The following is a 15638-nucleotide window of genomic DNA, read 5'->3' on the forward strand; positions in this document are numbered from 1 at the left end:
CTTTAGGGCCAGCAGAAAAAAAAAAGGAGGGGAAACACTAATGACTACACACACACACACACACACACCTCCAACATGTCAGGACCTCACCTAGGGTGCTGATGAATGGAAAGCCTTCAGCAGGTCAGAGAAACAGAAGAGGAAATGCAGAGCAGGCGAACTACTGGACACACAGACAGACGCACAGGACGTTCCCGAAGGCTAAAGCTTAGTTCTTTATTAGTCTTTCTCTTGCTTGCTCTACACTATTCCTTTTCTGTCCTTCTACCTTGATGTTTCCCTCTGTCTCTTCTTAATTTTTCCCTTATAACTAACTTTATTTTTCCTTTACAGTTTATATGCTCCAGAAAAATCTTTGAAGCTGTATAAAAATTACAATGTGGTTACATTCCGTATTTCAAATGAGTGATTACAATGAATACAAGTTTTTTTTTTTTTTTTTTTAAAAAGCGTGTTTTCCATATCCCTTACATGGTTAAGTATTTTACATATTACAGATGAAAAACAAGTTGCCCCAAGAACCCACATACACTCATACCCAAGTAAATTGTTATAGATTAACAAGTGTAAGCAAGCAAGCTATTTTTCTCAGTTAGTTCTTTTACTGGTAGGCTGCATTTTGCCATTATAAAGAAAGGATCAATCATTTTACTATTCACCTCAAAAGGCAATCTTATAAAAAAAAAACTTAAAAGAATCACATATCTAAACTTTTATACATGAAAAACTGTCAGCTCTACTTTACTCAGGGTGTATACCCACCCATCAACAGACAAAAATATATATATATATATATATGTGAAAACCAAGGGCAGAAATGAGTACAAGAAATTTGATCATCAACCTATCCTAGCAAGAAAAGTACATAAGCCAGCAATAGCCACACTGCCACTGTTCCTGTTTGTGGACCTCAACAAGTCCCCTGTTCAACTATTAAAAGTGTATCTTTATAAACTTTAAACTGTTCCCCCAAGATTTTCCACCTCAAATCTATTAACCAAAACATCTTATCCTAACCTTACTAACAATTTACATGTCTAAATTCTAAGGGTAGTGGTTGCATCATTAATCTGCTCCAGAAGCAATGCTTGGAAAAAGTCAGTCACTGTTATTGTAAGTACCAGTAACACTACCCAGTAAGGTGTTAGAAAACCCTGAGAGTTTTTATACAACCCATAGATAATGATGGATGTGGTGCCCATGAAGGCAACAATCAGAGCTGTGCGCAATAACAGCATGAGATCCTTAGGACACACAATCCTTGGGGCCTTGCCTCTCCAAGGCTCACTCAGGTATGGCTTTGCCAACCACCCAGCCATGTTCCATGAGTGCCAATGTTGCCTGTTGGTCCCTTCACATAGCCCTGAATACCCTAGGAAGCTGAACATGCAGGCATGCTCTCCCTTGTGGCTGGTACCTTCATTGATTATGGCCTCCATAATCAAATGTGAATATTAATGTATAGAAGCTACTAGTTGTGGTATGTACAGGAAACTCATGTGTGGTACATAAAACTAGGTAATGGCCCCAAACTGGAAGTATGGCAGCTCATGGGGTCCCTGTGGGTAGACTGTCAATGGGTTGTCCTAGGGCATATGTAGGAAAGCACTTGGGGCAAAGGGCAGTGGCTGTTTAGCATCCTCTAGGACATAGCATCATTTTAAAATAATGCATGTATCCATGCCAGGGTGAGACACCATGGTAACAGCTCTGCAGAACTATACAGCAAGTTAATGTCAAAAGAAAACTCACCGGTGGGCCCCTTGGTCCTCTGGGACCCTGTGGTCCTACAGGTCCAGTGTCACCCTGGAACAGAGAGGGGTAATAAAATCACTGAGCCACATGAGAAGATGACAAAGCTCTAATTTGGACCAGATTTTTACCAGCAGACCCAGGAAGCCAGCACTGTGTCCAAACACTTCCTTTTGAGTGCCAAGGACTTCAGACATGTACAAGTTTGTTTCCCTCAGATGAGGAGATACTTTTCAGTTCATATTTATAAATGAGTACGTTTATTTCCCGGCATAGGCATAGTTTACCTGTTTCCCCAGTAGTTTAAGGTAGTCAAATCTCGAACCAAGAAAGTCAAAATGATAAATTCCCTGGTCAATAACCTAGAACCATTCCTGCCTGAGTCACCACAGTATGAAACCTACCACGCAACAGTACCACCAGCCCACACTGCGTCTCAAGTAGGCTCAATGGCTAGATTGGTTCCATAAGTATGTCTCAGTTAGGGTTACTATTGCTGTGTGATGAAACACCATAACCAAGAACAACCCAGAGAGGAAAGAGTTTATTTTACTCTTCTTTATCACAGTTCATCATCTATGCTAGGCAGTCAGGGCAGAAACTGATGCAGAGGACATTAAGAAGTCCTGCTTGATAGTGCGCTCCTCATGGCTTCCTCGGCCTGCTTTCTTCTAAAAGCCAGGACCACGAAACCAAGGGTGGTATCACCCACAATGGGCTTGGCCCTCACACACCGGTCACTAATTAAGAAAATGAACAACAGGCTTGTCTACAATCCAATCTTAGGGAGGCATTTTCTCAGTTGGGGTTCCCTCCTCTTTTGGATGATTCCAGCTTGTGTCAAGTTGACATAAAACTAACCAGGACAAACTGCTGGAAGAAAACGGGGAACTAGAATGACTTTCCCATGTGATTCCTTCTAGATCTTTCAAAGCAGATCCACCAAACAGTCAATATGCTACAGCATCAAGAGAAACAATGCTAAGTAGGTCCCCATGGAGGTCATGAAAGATATAAAGGTCTAGAAAGAGACCATTTGGGACCTCAGCACTCTGTCTCCATGCTTCCAACAAGTTTCCTATTACTAGGAGAACAATCTAGATACCCACATTCAGAAGACCTGGCAAAATGTCATGTACAACAGGTAGTTCAGTCATGGAGGGTAAGCTACAAATATTGACTCTAGGGTGGCTTCTTCTACCTGGGTCTCTTCATGACAGTATTCTCATTTGTACCTTCCAGAGGAAACCTCTACTTTCTCTGTCCTGATTTCAAGACCAAATAAAAGTGAGAGACATCTGAGCTGTCGAAAGTGAGATACAGCCCAAGAGGCGATAGCAGCAGCAGCAACAGTTGCTGCTGTTGCTGCTGCTGCTGATGGTGGTCTCTGTGATGGTGGTGATGGTGTCAGTGGTAGTGATAATGAAAGTGCTAGAATTAGTGATGGCTTAATGACGGTCGTGGTGATAATAGTGATGGCATTAGTCACAGCAATGGCAGCAATGATGAGGGATGTGTTGCAGTGATGTTGTTGATAATGGTGGTAACCATAGAGATGGCAATGGTGGTGCTGGTGAAGGCAAACATGTTGATGTCAAATGATAGTAAGGAGTTTGAGGGATTCAGAATTGCTATGAGCACCAAAATGATCAAGAGATGGAGAAACAATTGTGGGGAAAACATGAAATGCCTCCCAACTCGTGTAGGATAGATCCAGTGGGCCCACCATTAGTCACTAGACAAATCAAACGAACCCAGAAAGGCCTCCATAAACTGTGAAATAAATGCTGACCCCAAGAATGGAAGAAGCTCAAGTCTCAATGAAAAGCAATTATGTCAAGTCCTTCACATAACTGCCACCTGCCACTGTGGTAGGGTCCCTAGATGCCCCTCCCTTGTTCTCTCAACCACTGAAGGGCAAGGCAACCCAACTTACATCTTTTCCTGGTGATCCTTCCCTTCCAGGGGGGCCAATAGTCCCAGGTTCTCCCTAGGAACAAAAAAATACTGTTAGGGACAGGGCTGATTTAGATTTAGGCCATCTCAAACACATGGTATCTAAGGGTGTGGGAGAGATCCAAAGCCCCAGAGGGATGTCAGACAGAAGTGTCCCCCACAGAGTATGGCAGCCTCTGCAGCAGAACTGGATCCCAGGAGAGTAAGTGGACCTTTAAGTGCCTCGCAACAGGGAAGGCAGGAAGAAAACAAGATGATGGGTCAGGTAAACCTATTTGAGCCCCCTGTTACCTGCTTCTCACTGGCTTCTCTCTATAGGATAGCTCTGTCCTGGTTATCCACAACACTCAAGGAATCTGACCACTGACCTTACAGTCTCTTCAGTTTGGAGCATTTTGAAAAGACAGGTGTTAGATAATAAAAAAAGGTTCTAGGGGCTACCCACCTGGGATAAGGCCTATGTGTTAACATACATCCTCTATGGCCCGGGAAAGTTACCCATGACCTCTGACCTGAATTTGCTCCTCTGTAAACGAAGCCTAATACCATGGCTTGCTTCACAGGGCTTAGGGGACATGTGAACAGCCCACATAATACAGGCAACCTGAGTTCAGGTTCCTTTGGCTAATTTGGCTGCATGTCACTGTGGGCCCAGAAGAACCATTTATAAGATTCAAATCAAAAGATGGGATGGTGCCACCCATTGTGACACCATGCTAGTATGTCTACTGTTCTTTCCTAAGTAGAACACCAAGATGGTGTCCGGCAAACCCTGGAATCCTCTCCCTGGTGAGTGTCATCTCAGAGTCACCTACTTACCCTCAGACCAGGTGGGCCAGGATCACCTGTGTGTCCCTTGAAGCCCTGGAATAAATATGAGGAAGTTATGACTCTACCAAAGAATAGGCTGGGGGAGCACAAAGGCAGAGCACTGTAAAGATGTCCTGCATCATCCCTTCTTCCTGTCATGTTTACCCTGTTGCCTCTCACTTGCCACCAGTTTCAGGGTGTCATGAGTGGGTAGAAGAAAAGCAGGGAGGGGAGGCAAGAAACAGGGAAGAGAGCAGGTCTTTTCTATAAGGCCCCACTTTGCATGGTGATAGAACCATTAAAAGCACTCATACCATGGTCTTGAAGCCCTGAAACATGGGTTCTGTTTACCCTGTTTGATAAAGAAACCCAAGTTCAGTCCTGTGTATCACTCAGATAGTGAAGAGGTTCTGTGATTCTCACACGGGCCCATCTGATATAGAGGATACCTCTCCATGACCATTCTCAATACAAGAAGGACAGGGAGTCCATGGATTCAAATCACCACCTAGCTGCATCCACCAGGCTCTACTTTGATTTCATCTCCTGACAACACAAGCAAATGAAGACACAACCAGGGAGCAGAAAGCCCTAGGGCGAGGCCTGTGGGAGCCCATTTTCAGGTTCCCAGTGGCTTTACCCAGCAGGTCTGCATAGAGAGGATGATTGGACCACAGGCCTAAGTGCAGATGTCTGAGTTGGTCTCCATTTGGCTGTGCTGGGGAGGGGGGGGGAGGTCTTTTGCTCCACCCCTTGGCATTCCTATAAATACCCTAGGGCAAAGATAGTCAGGGCCCAATGGACTAGGTTCCAGGCCCCCTCGAGGCTATCCTGTATTTTCTATCTTTATCTCCCTTCTCTAATCTTTCTATGTAATACTTCCAGCTGCTCCTACTCAAGAGCACTCTGGGAAAATGTGGGGGTGGGGGTGGGTAGCCCCTCCATAGAGGCCATCCAAGAAGAACTCCATCTTAAAAGGCCCTTCAGGGTATTAAAGTCACAACTGAGAAATGCACTGCACATCTGCACCCACCATGGCTGACCAGAATATACAATCTCCTATCCTCTAGAAGATGAGACAGTAGGATGAGGTAGCAGAATGTGGTCCCTCTAGAACCCAGTAGGGGCAGTAGACAGGAAGCCCCAGTCTAAATATATGAGGATTTCTTCATCCAAATCTTGGCTTATAATAGGGGTTCAATGATGGTCTGTCTAGCAACTACACTGTAAGCTGTTAGAACATTGTGTCCATTGATGGGGAAAGATGAAGTAGGGGAGGCTCTGAGGGGGATGGAGTCACCTGAGAATTAGATTCAGTTTCAACCACTCTATGCCACACCTCAGAAAGGATATCTGTCTCTGGATCCCTAATATCACTATGTGTAAGATAACGGAAATACTGTGATGCCTAGCTCTCTCTTTCCAGCTGCAAATGCCCTCTGTGCCCCTGCATCTGATGCACCAGGGCTAATCATGGGCTGGCAGTAAATCAAGTCTCTGCTCTCCTCTGCCAAAGTGGGACTGAAGTGCTTCACTTCTCTTTGCTAGGGTTCAGTTTCCATGAATGATCATGAGGGTGAGCCCCATTTCTTTAGGGCTGCTGTCCGGGATGAATAAAGCAAAGCTCTTCAATTATTCAGAACTTGGCAAGGTTCTGGAACCATCTTTAAAGGACTGAATCCCACAGCCAGCTAGCTCCAAAGATGGGTCTCTAACTTGCTCTTGTTCCATAAACTCAAGACAAAAGCCCCAAGTAGGGGTGTCCCACACTGCCAGGCACTGAGCTGAGAGCTTTATAGGTATCCTACTCTCCTTTAACATGTGTAGCCACTGCATAGGTGTGACAACTACTATCATCTCCATTACATAGATGAGGAATCAGATCCAGAAGTGCCCTCTTTGATCAATAAATGACAAAGGAAAGGACCCAGGTATATCTTTATCCAAACTCAAAGCCAACCAGAGGAACCTGGTCCTCTTTCACCAGCTTAGGTCTCTACACTGCACCCCTACCTTGAGATTCCCAGTGCAGAAGTGGATCCAACTCCTAAGTCAGAACCCAGCAAATGGGTCCCTCTAGCTAACAGGGAGTGCCTCTTATCCCTTGAATCCAGGAGCCACCTGGTAAAACTGGGCTATTATTCACCAGAATCACTTAGTGAAAGAGAATAGACTGTGAGCCACAGTATGCAACCATCTGCCATATTTAAGATGCTTTAAGAAAGGATTTAATGGGACCATCAACTTAAAGTATGTTTTGGAAAAACAAACAAACAAAAAACAAAAAACAAACAAACAAACAAACAAACAAACAAAACAGCCAGCCACAGATTCATGGTTGTAGTCTGCATAGGCCAAAGCATTCATCTCTCTGCCTGGGTTCCTCCTGCTGCATGCAGGAGAAGCAGGGGCATTGGGGAAAAGGAACAATTGATTTTCATGTTTTGTTTCCTCCTTAATGAATAGTTGCCAGATGATTTATTGATTTTTCAAAAGAAAAATAACACAAAGGAAACAGAGGTGGTGTTCTGATCCGTTACCTCTGGACAGATAATTGGATTTCAGGATTTTCATTAAACATCATTTTTTTAAATAAAAAAATTGTATTAAAAATTCAACAGCATGAAGAGGGAAAGCATTTAAAAACTAAAACCTTAAAAATATTTTTATTATTACAGAAAATAACCTGTGTTTAGTGCAATAATTAGATGCAGATTTAAATATAACCATATAACCATAGATGTTAGGCATAAAGAAAGGGACTAGGGAGAGGGAAGGATCTCCTGAGAAACAGAAAATAGAATAAATACATAGTTATGAATTAATGGAGTGGGGTTGGGGCTACTGGGGTGGAAGTATTGAGGGGAGGGGGGAAGGAAGGAAATATGGGGAGGGACAGAAGAGTCATATGGAAACCACTCCAGTAGATGCTTCTTAAAATACATGTATATGAAAAAAAAATCTAATTGGAATTACCAAATAATGGAGGAGACAAAGCCCCAACTAGATGTCTCTTGCCACCAAATGAAATTTTCAGTGCCAGGAATGGGTTACATCTAATTGAATTCTTGGCCGAAGAGATTTCAAGGACACCCACAATGAACCCAGATTGCCTAAGTTATGGGTTTGTCTCCACAAACTGATGATAAGACCTACTGTTGAAGAGGTCTAGACAACCACACACCTACATAACTCATTCAACATGGAAAAGATGAGTTAGTGCCTACTCTAAGCCCTCACCCCTAGTGTTCATGATACTGGAAGGTGCTGTGTACACTACCAGAGGAAAAGGCATTCTGTCTAAAGTGGTGTCCAGCCTGCATGATAAGCTGGTGCCAAAATGGAACAATAGTTGTGGGAGTAGCCAACCACTATCTGATTGTAGTTAGGTGCACTCCATGAGATCAATCCCATGCATGTGACTGCTCAGGTAGCCAAGAACCTGAGACTAAATAGGCCACAGGACCAGGGGCAAACCAAACCCTATTGCTCTGCTAAAGGGGCATAGCAATACAATGATTCCTAATGACATTCTTCTATACTTGTAGATCAGACGCTTGCTCAGCCACCATCAGAGAAACTTCCTCCTGTAGCAAATGGGAACAAATACAGAGACCCATAGACAGTGAGAGACCTTGAAACATTTCAGTTCTAAATGGGATGTCCTCATTAAATACTTCCCCACATGGGCTCAAGGAACTTAGCAGAAGAGGCAGTGGAAAGATTGTAAGAGCCAGAGGGTACGGAGAACACCATGGAAACAAGGCCTTCTAGACACAACAGGGCTGACGCACATATGAACTCACGGAGACCATGGCAGCATCTACATGGCCTCCAGGGGTCTAAGCCACATGGGGTCCCAGTGCTAAGATGGGAAGTGGACACAAGCTCCATCTCTAACCCAGAAGCTATCTCCAGCTGAAAACCTCTTGCAAAGGAAAAATTAGTTTTCTCCAATGGAATCATAGTGGGCATACACCACATTTCAGGGTACACCCATGCCCAGCAGTAGATAGCCAACACAAAACAACATCAATAATTTTTTTGGAGGGTTTTTTTCCCTCATAATGCTTTCTGGGCATTTTTTTTTAAACCTACAGGTCTTTTGCTTATAGTTTCTGATTTTGTGTTTTTATGGGATTTCTGTGTGTGCAAGTGTGTGTCCCTGCCTTTAAGTGTTTCTGTTGTCTCTCTCTCTCTCTCTACCCCCCTCCCTCCTTCCCTTCCTCCCTCCTGATTGTTTTGTCATATTGTGGTTGGTTGGTTTGTGGCTTTTTAAGTTGCTTGTTTGTTTTCTAGTGAGAGAGAAAAAAAGGATGTGGGTTTGGGTGGATGGAGAGATGGAGGGGATCTGGGAAAGGGGGAACAGTGACCAGAATTTATTATATTAAAATAATCTATTTTCCATTTAAAAAGGAAAAATGAATAGAAAGGCTGTAATTCACTCAAGAAATAATAAATGTGGTAACACAGTACATGCTGACGGTCCTTCCTTCTGTTGGGGAGGCAGAAGCAGGTCACTTTCCTTTGTACACCACGCTCGCCTTTCTTTCTAATGTCGCCATCACAACAGTGTACCGTTAGAATGGATTTCCACAACTGGAAAAGGGTTAGTTAGGGCACTGAAGGAAAGGGCAGGAGATGTTCTTCCAGTGACCAAGTGCAAGCATGCCCAGGGCCCTAGGCCCTCCATCCCCAGCAATGCAAAACTCAGCATAGTGCTGTGTGCCTATAATCCCAGCAAGCAGAAGGGAGAAGCAATATCAGAACTTGAAGGTCATCCTCAGTAACATAATGAGTTCAAGACCAGCCTGGGTTACATGCAACCATGTCTCCAAACACAAGTTAAAAAAAAAAAAAAAACACTAAAGTCAAAACAAACAAAAACCCAGGAACAAACAAAATACCCTGTTTTTTTCTTCAATTATTCAGAGTAGAGAACACTCATGTTGGGAAAATGAGGGAAAGAATGAAGCAACTTTAAAAGGCTAACTAGCCTGAGATGACCTGTGATCTAGGGATAGACAGAAGCTAGAGCAGCCTGCAGAGGAAGCAGAACTGGTTACACAAGCACCGGAGTGTTGGGAGACAAACTTTGGGAACTCAGAAGGCCTGCACACATTCATTCCTGGGGACAGTGGCACAAGACCAGATTGACACTTACCTGTGGACCTCTGGCTCCCTCTGCTCCTGCTAGGCCTGGCTCTCCTGCCTTTCCCTGAATTGAGGAAGAAAAGAAGAAGCTCAGGCTCCCATCTTTAGGATCTTTAGATGTTCGGCTGCCTGTCCTTCATACTATTGCATTCCCACACGTCACTGGCCAAGCAGGCTATCAGCCTTTGTGCCAGCATTCCTAATGTATTTCCTCTAGTCCAGCCTCCACAGCACATTCAGGCCTGGTGTATTCCTAGTTTTCTGCTGTGATGATAGTTCAAGCCTTATCCCCCAGTTAACCATTCATAAGGATGCTTCACTGTCAGAGTGCCCTGCCCAGATGAAAAACTATAAAACCATCTTAGTTATTAATGACTTGATTCGCAAGAGCACTATGAACTACTACATTTTTCCAATGGCCACACTGAATATCAGAGCAGTTTTATTTTTACCAGACTTCTAACGATAAAGCTAAATAATATCTCAGCTTCCTGTCACCCAGGCAGAGGCTCTGCTCAAGCCACCAGGGGCACCACTCATAGGGGCCTGTGATCTGATTTACACAGCCCTTTCCATACCCTATGTTCTCAGATACAAAGGAATACAAGGATACAGTTGCTACACAAAATTGCTGCCTACAGTTTGGTATAACCCCAGACGGAACCAAGCCATGAAGAAAGGCAACTGAGGTCCAGATAAATGTCTCAGAGGTAGGGGAGAGGAAGAGGTGAAAGGTTGCTGTTTGATGGGCAGCTGGGCCAGTTCTGGATCTCTCTTCATTGTACCTTGAGAACATGGCCCTCCTAAAAATAATCTGCACCTCGTTTTACAGAGTGAATTTTTAGGACTTATGTGAAGTGAGTTCACATTACAAGAGAAGGGAGAGAGAATGGAACATTCCTAAATTTAGAGGGAAATTTTGGACAGAAGTTGGGGAGCAAAGGTTGGCTTTCAAGTTATCTTTCTTATGGCTTTCTGGCCCAACTTATCTAAGTCTAGCTGTGTGGTGTTGGGTGTCATTTCATCCAGCATCTGTTTCTGTAGTTTTAACTTTCAGATGGTCCTCCCTTATAGGTCTTGGCCTTGACCCATAATCAAGATGCCTGTCATTACTAGTCCAGTTACTAGCAGACAAACAGCAAGTATCAAAGGAGAGTTATTCCTGCATTAGACATAACTAAAGTGTTTTTGGAATTATGATGCATCCTCACTGAGAACCAATGGAAGATACCCCTTAGGAAAACCACAGGGGCAGAGGAACACACAGTGAGGGTTGTAATTGGAAGGATAACTGAAACTCTGTGCTTCATCCTAAACAACAATTGGATGCTCAACTACATTAAAACACTTAACAATTTGAAATGTTGTCTATCTGTCTATCTACACATTGAAATGTTCATTCATCCACTGAGTTATTATCTACCACTTATCTGTCCATCAGTCTATTTCTCCATGTACTCCCCTCACATGAGAATGGATCAAAGTGGAGAAGAGCCATGTACTAACTGCTGCCATTCGCTACCCTCCTACCCCAGCCTCAGACATAAGGGCACCTGCTGCAGTGGAAAATAGAGATGTTCTCAGTGTGCTCCTTACAGTTTCTCGGGAGACCCAAGGGAGCCTGGATCCTAGCTGTTTCTAGAGGTACCACTCAACAGCCTGTCTTTTATGACCTCCCTTCCCCATGGTCCATTTGTTCCCTCACTCTGTGAGGCTCCACTGGGTAGAATACCCTTCTGGAATCAGAGTCTCTACCTCAAGATCTCAGGGGATCTTAGACTCTGCCCATCCAATGCCAACTTCCTCCTAACACAGCTCAGAGTCATAAACTATCAGAATGACTCTGCAGTGAAATTCCACAGCAAGCCAGGACGACTCTGGGATACATAATTCAAGTTATCAGAGTCCCACTATCTTTGCGGGATCACTGAGTCTGACCTGGTCCATGAGAACCAGCTACCTCCTGTGTGATCCTTGATGGCCTGGAGCAGGACTGGTCTTGTATCTTAATGACAGACCCCAGAGCAGGTATTCAATAAACTGATGGAAGAAAGACTAGTGACCCTACACTATAGGGACAATACTCATTCAGCACAAAGGTAGTTCCTGACTCTGAGATCTGAGCACTGAGCTCTGGGTCAGCCTCAGAGACACGATTCCCAGAGACTTCACTCACCAGCTGGAGAACCTTGGTCCAGCTCTTAGCCTCTGTGTATCCTGTTTCCTCATCTGGGGACAATAAGTGCATACATAACCCTGGGCTTTTCTGAGGTGGAAATGGAGTGAAGGGCTAGCTGCTCCTGGCCCCACATATTCCCAAGAATGCCTCTCTGTCCCTCATGCACCCCCTCCCAATCCCTCCACCATCTGTCTACCCTTTGCCTCTTTGGGCAACTCCACAGAGCACCCCACTTTGTTCTCCCTGGCAAGGCTCTTTCTTTTCCCCTCAGCAGTGAGCTTGGGCTGTTGCAACCGGCAAACAGTATAAAGTGATGAAGAAGGTGCTTCGGGCAAGCTGTGTAAGATTCGGAATGAGTCATAATAGTTTACAGCCGAGCAAATTAAACAGACCATGAACCTTGCTAGAAAAACTTTTATGTAATCCCATTTAGTGGCTGTAAAGGCTCCACAGTTCCAACCTCACCAGCAGTTAAAGTAGGGCAGTTGCAAAGAGGACCTCCGTAAAATAATTAAGAGTTAGATAAACCTGGTGCACTGTGCGTTCCTCACCTCATTTGATCTCCAAATTCTAGCAAGTTAGTACATTACCCTCCATCTAATTGAAGACGACAGAAGCTCAGGGAGGTTATTTGACTCACTCAAGGTCACATAGCTTATGAGGAGGGACGCCAGCCTCCAACACCACTTTGTTACTATTGTTACTGCTGGGGCTGGGCATAAAAAGAATTGCATTTCTTCCATTAAATTTAGTTCTATCAATAAGTAGTACACAGAGATTGCTTTAAAATATTGAAAGAGGGACTGGAGAGATGGCTTAGCTGCTAAAAGTCCTTGCTGTTCTTCTGAAAGATCAGAGTTTTGCTACCACCACCCATATCAGGTGCTAGTTCCTGGGGATCGGATGCCCTTGTATGCCCTGCCCTCTGGCACTGCACAGTCACAGTACACATAAACAAACGCAGAAGATAAACATCCATCCATTAATTAAACTGGCTAATTTAAAAGAGAGAAATCAGCCCAATGAGATGTCTGGCAGGTAAAGGTACTTGCCACTAAGCCTGACAACCTAAATTAGATCTCTGGGACCCATATGTTAGAAGGAGAGAACTAATTTCTGCAAGCTGACTTCTGACCTTTGCCTGTGTGCTTCACAAACATACACAAATCAACAAGCAAATGCAATTTAAAAAACTTTTTAAAGCAAAGTAACTAAAATATCATAGGGCATAAAGTCACCTGCCTATTCCCTTCATGCAGAACAGTCCTTCCATGGGTGGAGCCTTCACTCTTCTCAGAGCTGCCCCATGTTCTAGTAGATGCACTCCTGTTATGTAAGCAGGCAGACATGGGGAGAACCCTGGCCTCTCTCTCCCTATCCCTGCTGCCTTTTATATCTCGCCCCACCATGTGTGTGATTTGCTAGAGTATTGTTCTGATTTATGGTGCATTGCTTCCCTTTGCTGCAGTGGACCCAGGGCCCCACATGACAGGAGAACACTCCACTGAGCCACACCACAGCTCTAGATTTTTGAAGACAAAAGTAATGCCAGAAACTCTGGAGCCATCATCATCATCATCATTTCAAAACCCTGAATTGGGCAAGAGAGTTCCCTGACCCCTGGGAATAGACTTTGAGCTCATAGTTAAGTCATGAAGCTATGGGACCACCAAGATAACCTTAGGAGTACCATGTCTGTCCACCTCACTGGAGGCTCCTAATGAATGTCATTACATAAAAAATAAAAGCAGCAACAAACACCTGCAGCCAGATTTAAAACATGAAGCTGGGAAGCAGCTCGCAAAACCAGGAGCCAGTGAAGCTCACTTTGCCCCCAAATTCTCTTCCATACCCACAGGGCTGAGGCTATGTGGGCAGTAAAGTACAGTGTGGAAGGATGGGAGACCTGAACTCAGAATTTCTGGGCTGTTTATCAGACTATTACATGACTTTAGGCTGGTCAACTTGCAACCTAAATAGTTTCTTATTTCAGTTGCAAAGCAGGGCTGTTTTCCTTGCAGGACTATGAGAAGTAAGGGAAATGATATATGGGTCATGACTGTGTGTCTGGATCAAAGTAGCCCTTCAACATCTCAGAAGAGCTGTTGAGAATGGACAGATCTGACAATGTGGTGACACATTGTGTACCCTAATAAACTTACCTGGGGATTGGAAGATAGAGCCAGCCACTGGATTAGACATAGAGGCCAGACAGTGGTAGCACACACCCTTAATCCTATCACTGGGAGGCAGAGATCCATTTGGATCTCTGGGTTCAAGACCACACTGGAAACAGAGGCAGGCAGTGGTGGCACACACCTTTACTCCCAGTACTGGGAAGCACACACACCTTTAATCCCAGGAAGTGACTGGGAGGGCAGAGAAAGTTATATAAGGTACGAGAAAACAGGAACTAAAGCATTTCAGCTGATCCTTTCAGGTGAGAACTCAGAGGCTTCCAATCTGAGGCTGAGGAGTTAGTGAGGTGAGGTTGGCTGTGGCTTGTTCTACTTCTCTGATCTTTCAGCTTTTACCTTGATATCTGGCTCCGGTTTTTTTTTTATTATTATTATTATAAGACCTTTTAAGATTCATGTTATATTTGACATGAGGGTAAGTGTAGAGTCCCTTACCGGTTCTCCAGGGGGACCCGGCTTTCCATCTCTGCCCTGTTTGCCTTCTTCTCCCTGAAAGATAAACTCAAATTGCTTAGTGAGTCAAGGAAGGTTAGTGAGAAGGAAGGACAACCACAAAGGCAACCATGTGCATCTCTCTGTGCAACAGCAGCAGCAGCAGCAGCAGCAGCAGCAGCTTTGTGTTCTGTTAGCAGTACATGGGCATCTCCCCCAACTCTTGGAGTCTGGATGAGGATTTCTGAGTCAGAACCTGACATCATAGAAAAGCAGACCTTTTGCAATTGCATTGTGAATCTTTTTATTTATCTACAAAGCACCCATTTTGTTCCTCACCCAGAGGGGGGGCTTTTTAATGAGTAAGTTGACTAGGGTATAGGTGATGGGAGAAAGAAGAAATCACACAGAGAAACACTTATCAATAGTCCTGAGGCATTATGGGGTACAGGGAATGAAGGCTGGTGTTGCTTGGCTCTAGAAAGTCCAGTGATGCTTTATACATCTCTCCACAAAACCAAGCTATGAGTCTCTCTCTAGTCCCTGTACCCCAGATTATCTCAGCTTTAGATGAGGATACTGTAACCTTGACATTTGTTTGATAGCTAAGTACACACTCAGGCTCTCAGAAGACAGCAAAGACAAGACAGAAGAGCGTGCAATCCCAGGCCATCTGAATTCAAAAGGAAGTAGCAAAGCTGAGAAAAAAAAGAAGAATTCAGTCAAGTGAGGAGTGAATTTTACTTGCACCCCTGAGGCATAGGTACTTGGCCTCTTGGTGCCTTTTAACCTAAGAATACATACTAAATATGCCCAGCATTGAGTCACAGGCTCCCGCTCCCAATGCTCAGCAAAACACTGGCACTGTCCAGTGAGTCAGCCACTTACAGACAGCTGCCAAGGCAAGTGTGCATTTTCTCCACTAGTGCCCTTAGCCTGTAGTGTCTGGGCATGGAGGATGCTGCTGAAAGCAGTGATCAGAATGTACTGCCTATCTGGATGCTGTCTCATTGCTTGCTTCATTGGCTCCTGTCATTTTTTATGTATGCTGTTCCCAGCATTATTGCGTGAACTTCAAATAAACCAACTTATGGACCCATCTTCTCTGCAGTTAAAAGCTCCAGGAACATCAAGGAAGAACGAGCAGAAAGACAATA

At 44.3% G+C, this 15638-nt stretch overlaps 1 protein-coding gene across 2 annotated transcripts in view; it reads right to left on the reverse strand.

Annotated features, from left to right (window-relative positions):
- The window catches only part of Col22a1 (collagen type XXII alpha 1 chain), a 231373-nt gene that overhangs the window by 23295 nt on the left and 192440 nt on the right, over positions 1-15638 (reverse strand). For both annotated transcript variants that reach the window (XM_036209012.1, XM_036209013.1), the window contains exons 50-54: positions 14485-14538; positions 9683-9736; positions 4528-4572; positions 3689-3742; positions 1753-1806 (exon numbers count right to left, since the gene is read on the reverse strand). In XM_036209012.1, the coding sequence (XP_036064905.1) occupies positions 1753-1806; positions 3689-3742; positions 4528-4572; positions 9683-9736; positions 14485-14538 (261 nt within the window). The remainder of the gene's footprint in view (positions 1-1752; positions 1807-3688; positions 3743-4527; positions 4573-9682; positions 9737-14484; positions 14539-15638) is intronic.

This window comes from Onychomys torridus, chromosome 16 (assembly GCF_903995425.1).
Source record: "Onychomys torridus chromosome 16, mOncTor1.1, whole genome shotgun sequence".
Classification (NCBI taxonomy): domain Eukaryota; kingdom Metazoa; phylum Chordata; class Mammalia; order Rodentia; family Cricetidae; genus Onychomys; species Onychomys torridus.